General features: G+C 37.5%; 1 protein-coding gene across 12 annotated transcripts in view; it reads left to right on the forward strand.

The window, feature by feature from the left end:
• The window catches only part of THOC2 (THO complex subunit 2), a 113,394-nt gene that overhangs the window by 86,562 nt on the left and 4,588 nt on the right, over positions 1-22,244 (forward strand). For 2 of the 12 annotated variants that reach the window (XM_081221673.1, XM_081221677.1), the window contains 12 exons: positions 37-168; positions 256-440; positions 943-1,121; positions 1,367-1,469; positions 6,883-7,313; positions 7,508-7,566; positions 9,069-9,104; positions 15,319-15,456; positions 15,803-15,875; positions 15,958-16,115; positions 18,028-18,104; positions 18,572-18,617. In XM_081221673.1, coding sequence (XP_081077799.1) covers positions 37-168; positions 256-440; positions 943-1,121; positions 1,367-1,469; positions 6,883-7,313; positions 7,508-7,566; positions 9,069-9,104; positions 15,319-15,456; positions 15,803-15,875; positions 15,958-16,115; positions 18,028-18,104; positions 18,572-18,599 — 1,599 coding nt within the window. In that variant the 3' untranslated portion in view covers positions 18,600-18,617. Of the gene's footprint in view, positions 1-36; positions 169-255; positions 441-942; positions 1,122-1,366; positions 1,470-6,882; positions 7,314-7,507; positions 7,567-8,987; positions 9,105-15,318; positions 15,457-15,802; positions 15,876-15,957; positions 16,116-18,027; positions 18,549-18,571; positions 18,618-22,244 lie in introns of those variants that run through there. The other 10 variants (XM_081221675.1, XM_081221667.1, XM_081221669.1 and 7 more) reach the window with 7 other exon arrangements.

Genomic DNA, 22,244 nt, shown 5'->3' on the forward strand with positions numbered 1-22,244 from the left:
TTTCTTTAAAAGTGACAGCCTATTTTTTGCCCTTAGGAATGTGGAAATTATCCAGGATTTCTTACTATATTACGGGCAACTGGTTTTGATGGTGGAAATAAAGCTGATCAATTAGACTATGAAAATTTTCGACACGTTGTACATAAATGGCATTACAAACTAACCAAGGTAAGAAAAAATTGTATTTCTCAAAGGTGGTTTTTTCTCTTCATACTTATACTTTTTTAATAACAGATCTTAAAATGTTTGTTGTAGGCATCGGTACATTGCCTTGAAACAGGCGAATATACTCACATCAGGAATATCTTGATTGTGCTAACAAAAATACTTCCTTGGTACCCAAAAGTTTTGAATCTGGGTCAGGCTTTGGAAAGAAGAGTGCATAAAATCTGCCAAGAGGAAAAAGAGAAGAGGCCAGATCTATATGCATTGGCTATGGGGTAACACAATTATACTTTAATGTGATTTATGAGACTAGATTACAGAAGGATTCTGAAGACTTTAAAATGTCTTACAGTGTTGAAGTTTATCTTCTGCCTTACTTCAGGAGATTATGGGAGATTATGCAATCATGTTCCCACAGGCTGGTGAGAGTTGTCACTTCTGATTATCAGCTTCCGGTCTATACTGGATGATAGTTTCAAAAATCATATATAGTATATCCTGGTTTGGAGGAAATGTAATGTTATCATCAGTTGAGTTATCAAATCTTCAATAGTGGAAAAAAGGCATTTTAGTTGAAGGATTAGTTTACATTGAAATTTTTAAGAAAGCATCTAGGTTCTCTTATAAAGACATTCAGGAACTTACTGAAAATTAATATTTTTTATTCTCTGGAATCAAGTAGCAGAGTGAATAACTTGCTAATTTTATTCTTTTAAACCCCATGTTTGTGCCTTTTGATGTGTATTTGTATATTTAAACACTTTGTGCGACTTTCAGCTACTCTGGGCAGTTGAAAAGTAGAAAGTCATACATGATACCTGAAAATGAGTTTCATCACAAAGACCCCCCTCCGAGGAATGCCATTGCCAGTATACAAAATGGGCCTTGTAGTGGGCTTTCTTCATCGTCAACAGGAAGTGCATCTAAATCGGATGAAAGCAGTAACGATGAGACTGGTATGCTTATTTGTAGAAATTTATAAGTAATACATTTTGTTTCAGCAAACTGAAATGTTTTGTATCACATGACAAGTAAAATGCTGGCTTAGTGTTACTTTTTAATTCCCTAAGTAGGAGTATGTAACTGTCAAGAAGTGATCAGCCCTTTGTTTCTTTCTATCTAGTCTCTAATCATTTTGCTGTGCAATTGTAGCTTATTTACATCTAGGGGCTTGTCAAATAAAACCTTACCTTTATTTCAGATAAATCAAGGGAGAGATCTCAGTGTGGTGTGAAAGCAGTTAATAAAGCTTCTAATGCCACACCAAAAGGGAATTCAAGCAATGGAAATAGTGGCTCTAACAGGTAGGAACACTGTGCTGTATGTCAAAATTTGGAATTCTTATATGATTAAGCAACCTCATTAGACATGAATGACAGAGGGTGATAGATGAATACTATGGAAGTCATTTTTGTTGGACTTAGAAATTTTGTCTATACTGCTATTTTGATGATGTGCTTACCATTCTCTCGTTTTGTATAATGCTGCAGCTGACTTTGTTTCCTCTGCTGGGATATGCAGGGGAATGTATGTAGTGAAGTTAAAAAAAATTTTAGGATTGAGTGTTTGCTGTGTACAATCTGGGTAAGAATAATTAACGTGAGCGAAGCCTACTAATTTAGACCAGTGATCCATCCAGCCAAGTAATCCAGTTCCTGATGGTAGCACCCTTGGTTGGCTTATGGGATAGTTTTTGGTTGTTACTTTGTAATCTTCAAAGGTTATGAACATGTACAAAAAAAGGGCCTAACATCACTTTAATTATTCTTTTTTAATCTGGTATTTGTGAATTTGGTTATTATTTACTGGATAAAGAAGTACTTGCTTTTTACTTGTCTTAAAGTTGTCCTTTAGTTTTTAAAGGGCTACTCGTAGTTCTAGAATTTTTTTTTCATTTTTAAGCAGCATTTATTCAATTGTTTATATGATTTTTTTCATTCTGCATTCAGCTCTTTCTTTTTTTTTACATCTTTATTGGAGTATAATTGCTTTACAATGGTGTGTTAGTTTCTGCTTTATAACAAAGTGAACCAGTTATACATATACATATGTTCCCATATCTCTTCCTTCTTGCATCTCCCTCCCTCCTGCCCTCCCTATCCCACTCCTCTAGGTGGTCAAAAAGCACCGAGCTGATCTCCCTGTGCTATGCGGCTGCTTCCCACTAGCTATCTACCTTACGTTTGGTAGTGTATATATGTCCATGCCACTCTCTCGCTTTGTCACAGCTTACCCTTCCCCCTCCCCATATCCTCAAGTCCATTCTCTAGTAGGTCTGTGTCTTTATTCCTGTCTTACCCCTAGGTTCTTCATGACATTTTTTTTCTTAAATTCCATATATATGTGTTAGCATACGGTATTTGTCTTTCTCTTTGACTTCCTTCACTCTGTATGACAGACTCTAGGTCCATCCACCTCATTACAAATAGCTCAATTTCATTTCTTTTTATGGCTGAGTAATATTCCATTGTATGTATGTGCCACATCTTCTTTATCCATTCATCCAATGATGGACACTTACGTTGTTTCCATCTCCTGGCTATTGTAAATAGAGCTTCAGTGAACATTTTGATCCATGACTCTTTTTAAATTATGGTTTTCTCAGGGTATATGCCCAGTAGTGGGATTGCTGGGTCATATGGTAGTTCTATTTGTAGTTTTTTAAGGAACCTCCGTACTGTTCTCCATAGTGGCTGTACCAATTCACATTCCCACCAGCAGTGCAAGAGTGTTCCCTTTTCTCCACACCGTCTCCAGCATTTATTGTTTCTAGATTTTTTGATGATGGCCATTCTGACTGGTGTGAGATGATATCTCATTGTAGTTTTGATTTGCATTTCTCTAATGATTAATGATGTTGAGCATTCTTTCATGTGTTTGTTGGCAGTCTGTATATCTTCTGTGGAGAAACGTCTATTTAGGTCTTCTGCCCATTTTTGGATTGGGTTGTTTGTGTTTTTGTTATTGAGCTGCATGAGCTGCTTATAAATTTTGGAGATGAATCCTTTGTCAGTTGCTTCATTTGCAAATATTTTCTCCCATTCTGAGGGTTGTCTTTTGGTCTTGTTTATGGTTTCCTTTGCTGTGCAAAAGCTTTGAAGTTTCATTAGGTCCCATTTGTTTATTTTTGTTTTTATTTCCATTTCTCTAGGAGGCGGATCAAAAAGGATCTTGCTGTGATTTATGTCAAAGAGTGTTCTGCCTATGTTTTCCTCTAAGAGTTTGATAGTGTCTGGCCTTATATTTAGGTCATGGTGTATGATCCTTTTAATGTGCTTTTGGATTCTATTTGCTGGTATTTTGTCGAGGATTTTTGTATCTATGTTAGCATTTGCCTTATGTATTGAGGTGCTCCTATGTTGGGTGCATAAATATTTACAATTGTTATATCTTCTTCTTGGATCGATCCCTTGATCATTATGTAGTGTCCTTCTTTGTCTCTTCTAATAGTCTTTATTTTAAAGTGTATTTTGTCTGATATGAGAATTGGTACTCCAGCTTTCTTTTGGTTTCCATTTGCATGGAATATCTTTTTCCATCCCCTTACTTTCAGTCTGTATGTGTCTCTAGGTTTGAAGTGGGTCTCTTGTAGAGACCATATATATGGGTCTTGTTTTTGTATCCATTCAGCCAATCTGTGTCTTTTGGTGGGAGCATTTAGTCCATTTACATTTAAGGTAATTATCGATATGTATGTTCCTATTCCCATTTTCTTAATTGTTTTGTGTTCGCTTTGTAGTTCTTTTCCTTCTCTTGTGTTTCTTGCCTAGAGAAGTTCCTTTAGCATTTGTTGTGAAGCTGGTTTGGTGGTGCTGAATTCTCTTAGCTTTTGCTTGTCTGTAAAGGTTTTAATTTCTCCATCAAATCTGCATGAGATCCTTGCTGGGTAGAGTAATCATGGTTGTAGGTTTTTCTCCTTCATCACTTTAAATATGTCCTGCCAGTCCCTTCTGGCTTGCAGAGTTTCTGCTGAAAGATCAGCTGTTAACCTTATGGGGATTCCCTTGTGTGTTATTTGTTGTTTTTCCCTTGCTGCTTTTAATATGTTTTCTTTGTATTTAATTTTTGGCAGTTTAATATGTGTCTTGGCATATTTCTCCTTGGAGTTCTCCTGTATGGGACTCTCTGTGCTTCCTGGACTTGATTAACTATTTCCTTTCCCATATTAAGGAAGTTTTCAACTATAGTCTCTTCAAATATTTTCTCAGTCCCTTTCTTTTTCTCTTCTTCTTCTGGGACCCCTATAATCCGAATGTTGGTGCATTTAATGTTGTCCCAGAGGTCTCTGAGACTGTCCTCAGTTCTTTTCATTCTTTTTTCTTTATTCTGCTCTGCAGTAGTTATTTCCACTATTTTATCTTCCAGGTCACTTATCCGTTCTTCTGCCTCAGTTATTCTGCTATTGATCCCATCTAGAGTATTTTTAATTTCATTTACTGTGTTTTTAATCGATGCTTGATTCATCTTTAGTTCTTCTAGGTCCTTGTTAAATGTTTCTTGCATTTTGTCTATTCTGGATCATCTTTACTATCATTATTCTGAATTCTTTTTCAGGTAGACTGCCTATTTTCTCTTCCTTTATTAGGTCTGGTGGGTTTTTACCTTGCTCCTTCATCTGCTGTGTGTTTCTCTGTCTTCTCATTGTGCTTATGTTACTGTGTTTGGGGTCTCCTTTTTGTAGGCTGCAGGTTTGTAGTTCCCGTTGTTTTTGGTGTCTGTCCCCAGTGGCTAAAGTTGGTTCAGTGGGTTGTGTAGGCTTCCTGGTGGAGGGGACTAATGCCTGTGTTCTGGTGGATGAGGCTGGATCTTGTCTTTCTGGTGGGCAGGTCCACATCTGGTGGTGTGTTTTGGGGTGTCTGTGGACTTATTATGATTTTAGGCAGCCTCTCTGCTAATGGGTGGGGTTGTGTTCCTGTCTTGCTGGTTGTTTGGCATAGGGTGTCGAGCACTGCAGCTTGCTGGTCATTGAGTGAAGCTGGGTGCTGGTGTTGAGATGGAGATCTCTGGGAGATTTTCACCGTTTGATATTATGTGGAGCTGGGAGGTCTCTTGTGGACCAGTGTCCTGAAGTTGGCTCTCCCACCTCAGAGGCACAGCACTGACTGCTGGCTGCAGCACCAAGAGCCTTTCATCCACACGGCTCAGAATAAAAGGGAGCAAAAGTAGAAAGAAAGAGAGAGAGAGAGAGAGAGAGAGAGAGAGAGAGAGGAAGGGAGGAAGGAAGGAGGGAAGGAAGGAAACAAAGAAAGAAGATAAAATAAGATAAAGTTATTAAAATAAAAAATAATTATTAAGAAAAATAAAACGGATGGATAGAACCCTAGGACAAATGGTGGAAGGAAAGCTATGCAGGCAGAATCTCACACAGAAGCATACACATACACACTCACAAAAAGAGGAAAAGGTGAAAAAATAATAAACCTTGCTCTCAACGTACACCTCCTCAATTTGGGATGATTCGTTGTCTATTCATGTATTCCACAGATGCAGGGTACATCAAGTTGCTTCTGAGGCTGCTGGGAGAGATTTCCCTTTCTCTTCTTTGTTCGCACAGCTTCCGGGGTTCAGCTTTGGATTTGGCCCCGCCTCTGCGTGTAGGTCGCCGGAGGGCGTCTGTTCTTCGCTCAGACAGGACGGGGTTAAAGGATCAACTGCTTCGGGGACTGTGGCTCACTCAGGCCAGGGGGAGGGAGGGGTACGGATGCGGGGCGAGCCTGCGGCAGCAGAGGCCAGCAGGACGTTGCACCAGCCTGAGGCACCGTGCGTTCTCCTGGGGAGGTTGTCCCTGGATCCTGGGACCCTGGCAGTGGCGAGCTGCACAGGCTCCCCGGAAGGGGGGTGTGGAGAGTGACCTGTGCTTGCACACAGGCTTCTTGGTGGCGGCAGCAGCAGCCTTAGTGTCTCGTGCCCGTCTCTGGGGTCCGCGCTTTTAGCCGCGGCTCGCGCCCATCTCTGGAGCTCCTTTAAGCAGCACTCTTAATCCCCTCTCCTCGTGCACCAGGAAACAAAGAGGGATGAAAAAGTCTCTTGCCTCTTCGGCAGCTCCAGACCTTTTCCCGGACTCCCTCCCGGCTAGCCGTGGTGCACTAACCCCCTGCAGGCTGTGTTCACGCCGCCAACCCCAGTCCTCTCCCTGCGCTTGGACCGAAGCCGGAGCCTCAGCTCCCAGCCCCGCCCGCCCTGGCGGGTGAGCAGACAAGCCTCTCGGGCTGGTGAGTGCCGGTCGGCACCGATCCTCTGTGCGGGAATCTCTCCGCTTTGCCCTCCACACCCCTGTTGCTGTGCTCTCCTCCGCGGCTCCGAAGCTTTCCCCCTCCACCACCCGCAGTCTCTGCCCGCGAAGGGGCTTCTAGTGTGTGGAAACCTTTCCTCCTTCACAGCTCCCTCCCACTGGTGCAGGTCCCGTCCCTATTCTTTTGTCTCTGTTTATTCTTTTTTCTCTTGCCCTACCCAGGTATGTGGGGACTTTCTTGCCTTTTGGGAGGTCTGAGGTCTTCTGCCAGTGTTCAGTAGGTGTTCTGTAGGAGTTGTTCCACGTGTAGATGTATTTCTGATGTATCTGTGGGGAGGAAGGTGATCTCCGTGTCTTACTCTTCCGCCATCTTCCCAAATCCCAGTTCTAGAATTTTTTAAGTCAGTAAGAAACGCTTTATGATTTTTAACGTTGAATATATTTGATGACCATTTGTCTTAAAATGTCATGTTTTTATTCTTAAGCAGCAAAGCTGTTAAAGAAAATGACAAAGAAAAAGGGAAAGAGAAAGAAAAAGAGAAAAAAGAAAAGACTCCAGCTACTACTCCAGAGGCCCGAGTACTTGGTAAAGATGGTAAAGAAAAACCGAAGGAAGAACGGCCAAGTAAAGATGAAAAAGCAAGAGAGACGAAGGAAAGAACACCTAAGTCTGACAAAGAGAAAGAAAAATTCAAGAAGGAAGAAAAAGCTAAAGATGAGAAATTCAAGACCACTGTCCCCAATGCAGAATCAAAGTCGACTCAAGAAAAGGAAAGAGAGAAGGAGCCATCCAGAGAAAGAGATATAGCAAAGGAAATGAAATTAAAGGAAAGCCTTAAAGGAGGAGAGAAAACACCAGTTTCTGTGTCCTTGAAGTCACCTGTTCCCCGATCAGATATTGCAGAGGTTGAAAGGGGCAAGTTTGATTTATATTTGTTTACCTTTGGTTGTTGTAATATAAAGTTGGTTCATGTTATTATGGCAAGTTATCTAGGGACTTTAGTAAGGGGAACTAATACTTGATAACCTTAGAAGTTGGTGATTTTTTTTAAGTGTGTGGAAAAAAGTGGAAACATACCTTATTGTGACTATTTCTTTTCATCCCAACAGAACTAAAACGTCGCAAAATTGATACCTACCCTTCTCCATCACATTGCTCAACAGTAAAGGTTAGTATAGCCTGAGGAAGGCAGCGTCCATGTTAGGCTCACCTGTTTGGAATACGTGTCCTGACTTCCTTCGAGTCTTGTGCCAAGTATGCACTGGAGCCACTGGAGGTTTTATATTGCATTAGAAAATGAATTTTTTACATATTGGTGGACTGATATTTTTTTCCTATTGAGTATTTTTCTTATAAAAATATTAAAACTTCAAGGACCTAGCACTAATTTTGTAGTGTTTCAAAGTGCAAGAGAAATTTTACCCAGAAGTGCCTCACTGCTTTAAGCAGTCTTTTTTGGAGTGCAGTGGTAGCTACAAGCAAATGAATCTTTTCAGCAGAATGAAGCCTATTTTTCGGCATAAATATTGAAGAATATATAGCACTGAAGACTTCCTGGATGATACAGGATAAACAAGATACCTCTGAATTCATCAAGCTTCTTGATGAGCATCATACCGATGTGTGCCTTCTAAGAAGGAGTCTTGAAAGGAGTTCCATTTTAAAGTCTCCTTGGTGATCAGTTCTCCTGTAGTTGTGTATATTCAGTGAGCATGCAGCTTCTGTTGTATCTTCCCTTGGAGGTTTGTTTATACCCATTGGGTTCCCAACAAGTTGAACCTTGCGTTACGATAAAAGCAGATGTGGCATCCAATCCTACCACCCAGCAAAGACAAACCCCAGGCATTCAACTGCAGCACAAAATCGTGGGTGTAGCCTTCTTGAAGACTCAGGGTAGCCATTCCTTGCTCCATATTTAATTTTAATTCTAAACTCATGTAATTTCATGGAATCTTTGAATTTGCAGTACGTTGAACTTTTAAACCTGTAAGTTAACTAATTCTTCTTCAAGAGCACTGTGGTTGAATACCGTAATTGATTTCATTTTCTTTCTTTTTTTAAGTGCTTTTTTTTTTTTTACGAGGTATGAGATTCATCGTTAGAGGCACTTTGCCAAAAAAAAGTGGTTACTCTTTTATAAATACATTTTGTTTTCTTGTTAATGTAATGCCACTGAGTTTTCTGGCTAGGATAAAATGTGTATATATTTATGGTGGAGTCACAAGTAAAGGAAAATTTGAAACCTCCCTATTAAAGAAAAACTATGAAGATATAAGGCAATATTGTTCTTCCACAGTGATCTCCACTATTTTAAACTTTTTGTGGAGAAAAAATGTTTTGCTTTCTTAAGCCTCTTACCATTATCTGTAGTTTAAATACAGTGTTATGAAAAATGTGGCATTGACATTTATTTTAAAATTCTGAGCAGAGAAAGATTTTTGTTTGTTACAACGAGTACATATAATTTAGTTTTTTTTTAAACATTACAATTCCATTACATAGTTTTGCTTTTGTTTTTTACTGTTGATATTCATATAACAATGACATCACGAGATTTATCCTCACAAGAAGTAGCTGGTTTGTTTCCAGGTTACAGCCATACTTCCCAAAATTCCTCTGGGTTCTGAGAACTATGCCAGCTCACCTGTCATCTCCATTCATTTTCTACAGGACAGTCTCATCGAACTCAAGGAATCTTCAGCAAAGGTTTGAGTCTTTTAAAATCATCATGCCTAAGTAAAACAAAGAAAAATTCTTTACTTCATTTATTTAGTAGGTACCCTCACCCTAGTAAATTCAGTAAGCTAGTGGAATAAGTTTTAAAAACACCTGTCACAAACTGAAACAATGGATGATAATGGTCCCTTTTAATGAAATTGTTATAAAATGTGTGTAATGTGGCAACCCTTCTATAATCTCTCCTTACTGTTATGCATTATCCTTTTATGCTTCAAAATCTGAAAGTAAGTTTAAGATTTGAGGAAGGAGTTGTTGGTTTCTTTTGAGGAGTAGGCTTATTTAATTTCTCAAAACAAATCTGTCAGGCTGTTTTCTAACTTTTTTAGATGACCCAAAAGGCCAAAAAATATATCTGATGCATTCACATAACTGTTCTAAAAACTGAGCCCATCTTAACCCATAAAAATCTTTATATCGCCTCTGCTGAGCTACCTTTTTGGTAGTTGTAGCATATTATCAAGAAATATGGTTAATGTAAACTAATCATTCTCCTGGAGGGGAATACTCAACTTGATGGTTGTGTTTACATGTCAGTATTAATTCTTGCCTATTACTCTACTTTCTTGAGTATTCTGCTACTAAAAATAGTGTGCAGTTTGTGTATCTTATTACAGAGTTCATTCATTTCATGGTTATAGTTGAATTGTCCAATGTTCATGTTATTTTGTCTTTATTATTATAAAATTTGTACCCTGTTTCACTTTGATTTTCTACTTTGCCTCCGCTTATATCTGCTAAGTATGATTCCTTACTGTTGGACCAGTAAAAAATGATATTTTAAAATAAACCCAGTTGACAGTACTAACTGCTTTTAGAACTATTAGCTTTATAATGAAATGTCTGTGGCTATTGGGCAAGTAAGCACTAATTTTTAACAGTTTAGATTAGCTAATGTGCCTGTGTCCTAAAATTGTAGCATTGTTTTGAGAATATACTGTATTAATCAAAAGAGAATCAGTTGTACTGTGAATGCTTCCTTTTAAAGTAAAACTTTTTATTTGCTAAATTGAATATGTATTCCAGTATAGTAGGTTTTCATAACCAGAGTGGGATTGTGTATGTATGTCAGTCTTAACCATCAGTGGCTTGTGTGGAGTACTTTAAATTCATGGATTAATCTGTTACCTTGTGAATATTTATTTCCTGAAACATATTTTGAAGCAGTTGAAAACCTGCTGTTACAGTTAACTGGATTTTCTAAGCAATGATGAAGATTATGGTTCCTTACATTTGTGAAAGCCTTTTGAAAATAAAACATATGAGATAAACATATGTTATCTCATTTCATACTCATCACAGTGCTGTGAGATAGGTAGGGCAGGTGGCAGTGTCTTTTCTAACAAATAAGAGAATAAAGTTCTTGATCTTTTCCCAGTGGCATATAACTTGTTGGTACCAAAACTTGGACTAAAATTAAGGTTCCTCAAGTGTTCTTACCACAATGAAAATAAAAATTTCCAAAAAAAATATGGTTCCTTGATTCTTAGGACCCATTTCAATAGTAGTTGAAAGGGTTCTTCTTTCGTGTGTTTGTCTTATTTTTTAAATTATAATGATCCCCCTGCCCTGCTTTAAAAAAAGATGGTGATTTTGTAGGCATTTAAAATTCAATAGATTTATTCCACACTCAACCAGAAAATTTTGAAAATGGCATATGAATACCCTTGTAAAAATTGCAGCTCATACCACTTTTCAGATCCTTAGTGCTTAGTATGATACCTGGCAATATGATTAGGTATTCAGTAAATATTTGAAATGAACTCTTATGCCTTTGGACTTGGTAAAGCATCCAAAGTTTACTGGTCTGCATAGTAGTTGATGTTGATTTTTTTTGTGTGTAAGAAAGTTTAATAGCATATGAATGTCTTAGAAAAAAAATTTCACTGGACTTTGAGTGCTCTCTAAAATTAATGATCTATAATTTAAACTTTCTGTGGTAGCTTTTACTTTTTAGAAGATTTGAAAGGTATGTGTCTATTTTTTCAGGTTACTTTGTCATCGTACATATAAAAATGTTTCCCTGCTCTAGTTTGACCTTTTAAGTTATACTTTGCCCCTAGGATCCTCTTTTTTACTAAACTAGTCACTATTTTCACTTTGTAATACACATGGACTTGGCTTTTCAAGTGGGATTCTAGTTTAGTATCCAAATCTTTTCTGTCAGTTCACCTTGCTCCTTTTTTTTTTTCTTTGTGGTACGCGGGCCTCTCACTGTTGTGGCCTTTCCCGTTGCGGAGCACAGGCCCCGGACGCACAGGCCCAGCGGCCATGGCTCATGAGCCCAGCCGCTCCGCGGCATGTGGGATCCTCCCAGACCGGGGCACGAACCCATGTCCCCTGCATCGGCAGGCGGACTCTCAACCACTACGCCACCAGGGAAGCCCAAAAGCATGCTCCTTTAAACCAAGCTTCTCTGTAATTTCTGAGGGCAGCAATAACCACCTCAAAATAAAATTCAGCTTTTAATTCTGTTCTTCATCTTAAAACAAGGATTTACAACCAACCAAACCTGAACCTACATGTGAGGCCATCTTTATACATTGTAGCCTTAAAAAGGTCAGTGTGGCAGTGGTCTCATAAACAGATTTTGAAGATCAGTCAAATTGTTTTTTTGGATCTAATGATCTCAATGTCAAGGATAAAAGCCAATAAAAAACAGGATCCAGTAGTATCAGGAATAAAAACAAATTAAAAAAAACCCAAATCCAACAACACTACATGCAGATCAGTTTAACAAATCATTAATTTTATTCATCAAACGTGTATTGAGTACTCACTATGTGTACAAGACACTAGGAAGTGTGTAAAAGTAGAAAAGGCACATTAGCTCCCCTACCATCCTGTAAACTATGTTATGGACAAAAATAAATGACATGAAATTAATTGGGAATTCCTGCCACAAAAAAGGTTAATATAAAATAAGAGTTCACTGGACAGTGATTTGTGGAGTTGAGGGAATGTTGAAGTGCTGATGGCTTTCGAGCTGTCTTTGAAGGCAAAGTAGGAGTTTAAGAGATTAAGATAAATATGAGCAGCCATTCTGGTGAAGAGAACTGCTGGGAAGCACAGGGTGTTAGGGAGCAGCGGTAGCCACAGCCTAGAGTACATTGGGTCACTCCATAGTAGGGCAGAATTGTGCAAGGGTTGTGAAGAGCTTGGAATACCCAAGCTAAGGAATATGCATTTTATTCCGTACGCAATGAGAGACTGTATGTTTTTGTGGAAAAGAGTATTGTGATCAGAACTATTCTTAGAAGGGTAGAAAGAAGGAATAGAATTGGTACATTTCTAAACTAAGAATTTCTAGGATTCCCAATTCCCTGCAATACAGAATTCAAGTTAGGTACACTTAAAAACTTCATTCTTGTGGAGGGGTGTGTGTGTGTGTGTGTGTGTGTGTATGTGTATGTGTGTGCACGTGCTTATTTGTAATCACAAACAAAAAAATTTTTTTTTTTTTTTTTTTTTTTTTTTTGTGGTACGCGGGCCTCTCACTGTTGCGGCCTCTCCCGTTGTGGAGCACAGGCTCTGGATGCGCAGGCTCAGTGGCCATGGCTTACGGGCCTAGCCACTCCGCGGCATGTGGGATCTTCCCGGACCGGGGCACAAACCCGTGTCCCCTGTATCGGCAGGCGGACTCTCAACCACTGCGCCACCAGGGAAGCCCAAAAGCATGCTCCTTTGAACCAAGCTTCTCTGTAATTTCTGAGGGCAGCAATAACCACCTCAAAATAAAATTCAGCTTTTAATTCTGTTCTTCATCTTAAAACAAGGATTTACAACCAACCAAACCTGAACCTACATGTGAGGCCATCTTTATACATTGTAGCCTTAAAAAGGTCAGTGTGGCAGTGGTCTCTTAAACAGATTTTGAAGGTCAGTCAAATTGTTTTTTTGGATCTAATGATCTCAATGTCAAGGATAAAAGCCAATAAAAAACAGGATCCAGTAGTATCAGGAATAAAAACAAATAAAAAAAAACCCAAATCCAACAACGCTACATGCAGATCAGTTTAAGAAATCATTAATTTTATTCATCAAACATGTATTGAGTACTCACTATGTGTACAAGACACTAGGAAGTGTGTAAAAGTAGAAAAGGCACATTAGCTCCCCTACCATCCTGTAAACTATGTTATGGACAAAAATAAATGACATGAAATTAATTGGGAATTCCTGCCACAAAAAAGGTTAATATAAAATAAGAGTTCACTGGACAGTGATTTGTGGAGTTGAGGGAATGTTGAAGTGCTGATGGCTTTCGAGCTGTCTTTGAAGGCAAAGTAGGAGTTTAAGAGATTAAGATAAAAATGAGCAACCATTCTGGTGAAGAGAACTGCTGGGAAGCACAGGGTGTTAGGGAGCAGCGGTAGCCGCAGCCTAGAGTACATTGGGTCACTCCATAGTAGGGCAGAATTGTGCAAGGGTTGTGAAGAGCTTGGAATACCCAAGCTAAGGAATATGCATTTTATTCCGTACGCAATGAGAGACTGTATGTTTTTGTGGAAAAGAGTATTGTGATCAGAACTATTCTTAGAAGGGTAGAAAGAAGGAATAGAATTGGTACATTTCTAAACTAAGAATTTCTAGGATTCCCAATTTCCTGCAATACAGAATTCAAGTTAGGTACACTTAAAAACTTCATTCTTGTGGAGGGGGGTGTGTGTGTGTGTGTATGTGTGTGCACGTGCTTATTTGTAATCACAAACAAAAAAGTTTTTTTACTGGAAGAATTAAACAACACTTCCCTAAGATAAGTCTTCTTTGAGTATTGTAATAACATATTACTTTCTTTGTCTTGTCAGTTTCATAAATAGTATTGACTTAAGATGTGAATAAACCTCACAATTAGAAAATATTAAAGTGTCATTTAGGGCATATACCCAGCAAGAGTACCTTTTGGACAAGCACTTTATGATTGTTTTTCATTCTCTTGCTCTTTCTTATTAATAAACATTTTGTCTATTTCAGTTGATCATCAACTTTTAAACACTGAAATTTTAAAGAATCTACTTACGCATTGCTATGGCAGTATTTCTGAGCAAACTGAATTGAAAATATTTGTTGGTGTTAAAAAAAACAAGTGTTAATTTAATTCTCAAACTGATGGCTGTCTTTTTTCATGTATTCCTTTGAATACCAAAGGATTTCTTTGTGTAAAAATATTTGACTTTTGACTCACTGTTCTTTTCATTCCCAAGTTATATCTAGAATTGTGTAGTTATGTAATGAGTTATATTCAGTATTCTGCTGCCTAACATTTTTAATGTCTTAAGTTAAACGTAAGCTTGTAGCACAGTTATAAATGCCGTAAGGTTAGATGTCTGATTATTTCCTTAATATTTTGTTTTAGAGTGGATTTCCATATTTACAACTTGCATAAGTAAGGTTACCTCTTAATTATTTAGAATTAGCATATCCTTGATCTTTGGCTGTTTTATTGTCTATGGGCCTTTCATTGGAGAAAGAATAGGCAAAAGAGAATATTGGTTTATCATTTTTCAGTCTGAGTTGTTTTATCAACCTCAACTGACAGTATGGCTTTCTGAGCTATTTAGAACCAGTAAGACAAATTTTACAGTCAGTTGTGATTATTTGACAGAAATTGGAGCACTTTCAGAAGTAGAGAATATGCAGCCTTTACTATAACAGTAATTTAGGATAATCTATGCATGGTATACACTGAGGCAGAAAAGACTTATTAGTAAAGGCTAAGTTTTATTTTATACTTTTGCTCACTGTCATCGATTGTTTATCAGTGGATGGTAAAACTATTTTAAATTTCCATGACTGTGTAGAGGTTTGTATTTTTTTGTTTGTTTGCAGTAGAGAAAGTCCAGTCACTATTTTTCACATATGGACTCTTGTAATAATGGTGATTATGGGTCTTCACAATAGAGCTATATAAGGAACTGTAGCTTGTGAATTTACTAATAAAAATCTCAGTTGAGGCAGGAATGAACTGGTTGAGTTAAAAAAATGATATTTTTATAAGGTCAAGAATTGAATTCTTTACATAATTTGTGCCATGCTCTTTTATTTTACCTCTCATAATCCAGACAGCTGACCAGTTTTGACTTTGGGTCTACTACCAAATGTCTTTCATTAAATAAACAATCAAGCAAATGATGCCAATACTGGAAAACTAATAATCTTTAGTAATATTGCCTTAATTTAACAGCTCTACATTAATCATACTCCTCCACCACTGTCCAAGAGTAAGGAGAGAGAAATGGACAAGAAAGATTTGGACAAGTCAAGGGAAAGATCCAGAGAAAGAGAAAAAAAAGATGAAAAGGACAGGAAAGAGCGGAAAAGGGTTTGTAATTTTTTAAAAACTAGTTTGGAAAGCTCATTATCATGTACGGTAGTGTGTTTGTTGCCTTTTTTAAAGTACTAGTTTGTTGCATGACAGTCTATTATTTAGTGTTTTAACTGGTATTTTCACCGTAAAGTGTGTTTGAATCTTCTACAGTAATAAGGATCTTCAGCCTAATAATCTCTACCAGCTCTGCTTGTCTTTCATGTCATTTTACCAAGTATGTGAAAGCACCGCAGATATTCTCCAATGCTAGTTACTAGCTGTTTTCTTCTTGTATAAAAGTAATACTTTAAAACAAAAACAAAAACTCTTGATCAATGTAGTTCACAATTCTTGGTTCTAGGATCACTCAAACAATGACCGAGAAGTGCCACCGGACTTATTAACCAAGAGGCGGAAAGAGGAAAATGGAACAAGTAGGTAGACTTATTAATACTTCCCAAGCAGTCATCAAACTGAATTGGAAAAGGCTTTCATGATTCTCTTTTATAATTTTAGTGGGGGTTTCAAAACACAAAAGTGAGAGTCCGTGTGAGTCTCCTTATCCAAATGAGAAAGACAAGGAAAAAAATAAGTCAAAATCGTCAGGCAAAGAAAAAGGCGGTGACTCATTTAAATCTGAAAAAATGGATAAAATCTCCTCTGGTGGCAAAAAGGTAAATTACAAGAACAAAAAGAACAATATACTTTTTCTTAGAAAATCACCCATTAGAAAATTTAGCAAATACTGAGGTTTTTTTGTAGTCAAGTAGTCTTTTGTTAATTATTTGGGGGCAGGAAGAGGAGGCTTTGGGGGAGGGCAGGTTATCTTGGAGAACTTGAGCCAGTTCAGTCCCAAATTACTGGGAGGGTGGAATTAGTTTACCTCTGAAATTCCTTTCCTCTCCATTCCACTCCCAGCTACTTCTTTTCATTGAGTTTCAGCTTTTCAGCCTTTCTTTTCGTGTTTTCTTTTTTCTGTGACAACAGTTCTTTTAGTTTCCCTTCATTCATGAGGTTAAAATATGGTCGCATGTATTCTCCCTGATCATCACACCGTTATAGTCTTTATTAATTCTGATTTTTAAACACATTTTTATAATACTTTCTCCTAATAAACTTATGTGTTCACAACTTATATTTGATTTTAAAATTAAGTATAGTGTGCATTCTCTTAGATACTAATGGATGATACTCAGAATACATCTGATGCATCTGCCATAAAGTAAGCAAGCCATTACTAAAGTGTAAAGTGTTTACAAAGCATCATTATATATATTCAACATATATGCCATATGTTCATAGTTCTTAAAAGCAGTTTTGGAAAATTATAAGGTGATAGTTTTAAAAGGGAGGCTGCTCCTTTTAAATAAGTATTTTTTAAATTGAGGTAAAATTCACATAAAATTAACCATTTTAAAATGTACCATTCAGTGGCATTTAGTATATTTGCAGTGTTTGCACTCATCATCTATGTCTAGTTCGAGAACATTTTCATCACCCCAAAGGGAAACCACATACTCATTAAGTAGTCATTCTCCATCACCCCTTACCGCCCCCCGCCCCGGCAACTACGAATCTGCTTTCTGTCTCTATGGACTTATCAAAAACCTTGGCTATTTCATATAAGTGGAACTGTATTATAATGTGGCCTTTTGTGTCTGAATTCTTTCACTTAGCATAATGTTTTTGAGATTCTTCATGGTGTTACATGTATCAGTACTTCATTTCTTTTCATGGCTAAGTAATATTCCATTTTACGAATATACCACACTTGTTCATCCATTCGTCACTTGATGGACTTTTGTCTTGTTTTCCACCTTTTGGCTATTGTGAATTGTGCTGCTATGAACATTGGTGTGCTGCTATGAAGTATTTGTTTGAATACCTGTTTTCAATGATCTTGTGTATATACCCAGGAGTGGAATATCTGGGTTATATGGTAATGCTATGTTTAGCTTTTTGAGGAACCACCAAACTGTTTTCCACAGTGGCTGCACAGTTTACATTTCTACCAGCAATGTATGAGGGTGCCAATTTCCCTACATCCTTGCCAACACTTGTTATTTTCTGTTTCTGTTTTGTTTTATTTTTATTTATTTAGTTTTTATTGTAGCCATCCTAGTGGGTGTAAAGTAGTATCTCATTGTTGTTTTGATTTTGTATTTTCTTAATGACTAATGATGTCGAGCATCTTTTCATGTACTTGTTGGCCATTTGTATATCTTCTTTGGAGAAATCTATTCAGATGCTTTGGCCATTTTTTAATTGGATTGTTTGTCTTTTTGTTGCTCAGTTGTAAGAACTCTTTACGTAGTCTTGATATTAGACACTTATGAGATATATGATATGCAAATATTTTCTCCTGTTCTGTAGGTTGTGTTTTCACTTTCTTGATAGTGTTCTTTGATGCATGAAAGTTTTTACTTTTGATGAAGTCCAGTTTTTTTCTTTTGTTGCTTGTGCTTTTGGTGTCATATTAAATAAGTTTGAAGAAAAACTTATGACTGGTGAGTGATGAAAAGAGATTTTGAGCTGATTTTTATATTTGGTTTTCCCTTCCCCAACTAATTCCACCATTCGTTATAGGAGTCCAGGCATGATAAAGAAAAGATAGAAAAGAAAGAGAAACGGGACAGTTCAGGAGGAAAGGAAGAGAAGAAACAATATCCTTTTCATCTTATTGATGTTTTTAATCAGTATAATGGAAAGCTTTGATACTGGTCTTATTTAGAATTGTACCCTTGTAGTATGTGGTCTAAATGCTCAAGGACTTATTACCTTTTAAATGGTCTCTCCAGTTAACCCTCTCAGATGTACAAAACGTGGAAATGGGAGACTTGATTGTTTTTTAAGCTTCTTTGGTGACTGAGATTGTTTTATGCCACCAAGGGATTTAAAGTCCCTCTGGCTCTACCACCGAGAGGAAGAAAGGGAACAGAGAGTCCCTTGGGCTGGGGGCATGGGAAGTAGCAGGGCAAGATGATGTGGCAGATGAGAAGAGCTGGTAGAGTTTGAGGCTACCAGGCTGGTAAGAGCCAATTAGGCCTGCAAGCTGAGGGATTATACTAAAAGATGAGACAGCATTCTTTTTTTCCCCCCAAAAGTTGTTTTCCCTTAATTTGTCATCTACTCATAAGTCCTCGGACAAGCACAGATAATGAAGACTTTCAATCAAGGTGAGTGTTCTCTCACCTCTTTTCATTTAACGATAGAAATATAAAATGAGGTCTGATAATGTTGAAGAAACTAGATCCATTTTGCAAGATACAACTAGAGTTTTTCACCTAAATATAATGGTCAGGTCTTTGGGTAAAGATGCGAGACAAGATTCCCAGTTATTTTTAAGCTGTTTTCATTTTAAGCTTGCTGTTAGCTATGCCTTTTTTTTGTTTTTTAAAGCACCAAGATGTGTTTAAAAACATCTGGCTTTCTCTTCACCACTCATTCCCATCTTCTCTGGCTAGTTACTTTTTTAAAGTACCTTGTAGGTGGTGGTGGTATCTGCATTTTACAGGTGAAGAAACTGAGACTCTAAGAGGTTAAGTTGAAGAGGGTGACAGAGATATTAGCTGACACAGCCAATATGCAAACATAGGTCTTCTTGCCCTTCAGTGTTCTCTGATCTTCTTTTTGCCTTTCATGCAGACACGTTATCCAGAGATTTTTTGTTTTAAGTTTCCTGCCTCTTTCTACCACTGCCCATGTTTTGCAAAGCCAAAAATATGGTCTGTGCTTTTAGTTCTGGAATTTAAAATATGCAACTTTGTTTTCAAAGTAGTTATGCCTTATGTGAGATTTTAAAAGTGTTTTATCCATCTTCAGTAAATTGTATGTGGACGGAGTGTTCAGAACCTTAATCTTTTTTGAGTGCTCAGATCATCATTTGAATAGTTATTGTTTGGTGTGATGCCTTAGGATTATTGAGGTGTGTAGGATGATTTGCCCTCTACATTTAATGGTCCGAGATGGCTGTATTTGAAGTTGTTGATTCTTTTATAGCCAATTTTCTTGTTTCCATATTAGCTGTCACTTTTTAATGATATCAAGTATCCTTGCTTTCTCTACCCTCCTCCTAATATTATTTGCTGCTTCTAATCTTCTGTGAAACTGGATAGATAGCCAAGGCTGTTTACAGTTGTTTAAGAGTGAGAAATGTCTGAGAGCCTGTTTTGTATAAAGGTGTGAGCTTTAGAGTATGGATTTTGTCCTATTTATTTTGGCTGCAAAGCAGGGATTTGAGGTTGCCAGGTAGGTAACTTCTTGACAAATAGTGTGCTTTTTCTGTTTTGTTATTTTGTGCTTGTTATATAAGTATTAGAGGAGGGTGGATGAGAGTTATGAGAGAGCATTTAGAATTCAGTAGATTTTTTTAAATTAGAAAGATTATAAAAGAAATATTATTACCTGTTCTTAAATTCTAGCCATCGCCCACCCTAACCACTAGCTGTGTTCCCTAGTGAACCATAAACTCTTAATCTTCTTTTTTTATTCTTCACCATAACCTTCGTTTCAGTTTGGCATTTTGCTTTTTACTTCTTGCTTTCACCTTGTCCCCTTATTAAAGAAAACAAAAAAACTGCCTCTTATATCTTCATTAGCAGTGGGCCAATCGTTGTCGACAATTTCATTGTGATTTTGTACATCTCTCTTTACTCTCTTCTTGGGTAGACTCTTTGTGAGGCACCGGTTGATTTTTCCTTTTTTTTTTGGCTGTTCTGTGGCTGCCTTCTGTTGGATACCTTCTAGGGTTGGTCAGGTCTTTATGTGGTTCTTCCTTTTCATTTAGAGGTCTCATCATTTCTTATTGGCACCATTTACCTTTAGGCTACTTCAAATCTGCTGCTCCCTGCTCCCTTTTTATTTTATATTCTACAGAAAGGAGAACTGCTACACATGTCACATTTCCATGAGTCAGAGATGTCATTAATTTTAAGATTCATTGTTGGTTTCTAGAACTGTTCTTTGAGAAAAGTGGATAGAGAAATGACATTGATTTGTATGTATCACCCTGATTTCAAAAACATTAAAATGATCATGTTAGAGTTAAGAAAATACAATATATAAATGTGACCCAGATTAAATTCCTTCCAGAGTCTTCTTTTCCTGTTTCATAATGTTTCGTTGCAAAATCCTTTTTGCTTGTTCTCTGTATCTCCTGTTACTCGTTATTGCTAATGTCTTCGTCCAAATTCATCTACTCTTTCCTTGATTTAGTCTCTTGAACACTACTAGCTGCTTTGCCTTTAACTGTTTCCCCTAGTTTAATCTTCAAAAATTCCTGTCTATGAAAAATTTCCACTTAGAAGCATTCTTTAGCTTCACAATTGTAAATTGATATGTGTGGTCCTCAATTCACTGAGTTCAGCTAACTTTTGAGAGTCCTTTTGTGAACCAGACACTGCTAAACTGAGACTTGCTTCTAGGTTTTGAGAAGCTCAGTCTTCTTGCACTTTGATTCTGGATTCTTGGTTCTTGATTTCAAAGAATATTAGCAATTAACTCTATCCTATCCATCTGTATTTGTAGCATGCTGCATTCCTATTCTGATACTCCAGTGAAGCCTAATATATTTTACAGGTCCATCTCTCACCTCTGGTCTCTTACGTGTAACCTAACTCTTATCGTTTAAACCCAAGGTTGCAAATTCTCAGCCCTTAGGCAGAATGTGGCTTATTAGACATACCTTCTTGGCCTTGCACAATATTTAACATTAAAAAAAAGGTTGCCTTTAAAAATCAGAAGAGTTGACAAGATCCAAATTTCATTTTCTTTTGAAGAACTGGAACATCTGGCAACATTGTGTCCTGATTTCTGCATGGCAACAGTCAGCTAGACCTGCCTAGGTGCTTGTTCCCCTTAAATAGAGTGGGTCTTTTTTTGTAGTTTACCTCATTCAGGCCCCACCCAGCTCACTTCCATTTGTTTCCATTTTATACTAGCCCCTGTAAGCAATCAATTTTGTAATTCCTGTTCTGAGCCTTTCTTCTTCAGTCCATACTTGGAAACTGACCCCCTAACTGCTCAAAGTTTGCTTATTTTAGGAATGTGTTACCATGTTGAGGCACAGTCCTAGATGCTGGTAATAATATGTGTTGGAGTAGGAAGTGTTCAATTAAGTTTCCTCCTCAGTAGTTTCCCATTGCTTACACGTGTGTGTCAGCTTGCCTATAGAGTCCTAGTCACTGATTCCTATGTATAAATGAATGTGTTACATATCCCTCTCCTTAGATTGTGGTCTTGTTGAAGGCAGTAACTTCATCTCTTCCTTCTAATCAAACAATCAAGTATTTTTCTTTATTACCTGCTATGTTTCAGATACTCTTAACTTTACATGGAGAGCTGTGTACAGAAGTATTAACTATATATCTCTTTGGACTTGAGGAGAAACATCACTGACTCTTTTTGCCCCCAAAAGAAGGTTCAGTGTATTTATAGCATTTGATAGTATACTGTTTAAGAAGTTGCTTTGTGTGCTGCAACATATTTTTTGAGGGCAGGTTTATTATGCTTTCATCTGGATCTGTATGTAGCAATCATTAAATGTGTAAATAAAAAGTCTTGTTAGGAGATTGAAATGATAGACCCAAACTATTTTTCTCTTCATTATCATCCTTTAAAGTATCAGTGAGTTCTGTACACTGATATTCATAGGCACCAAACAGTTGGAGAGAACAGGAGGGATTTTCTATTTCCTTTCTTCCACTTAAGGCAGACCAAATTTTCACTCAGGTGCTGTGCTGTTCTTTATCTGGACGTAGGCATGAGCACTTCCAAAAGGCCCCCATGCCACATTTACCCTTGAG

This window comes from Mesoplodon bidens (genome assembly GCF_964165515.1).
Source record: "Mesoplodon bidens genome assembly, chromosome: X".
Taxonomy (NCBI): domain Eukaryota; kingdom Metazoa; phylum Chordata; class Mammalia; order Artiodactyla; family Ziphiidae; genus Mesoplodon; species Mesoplodon bidens.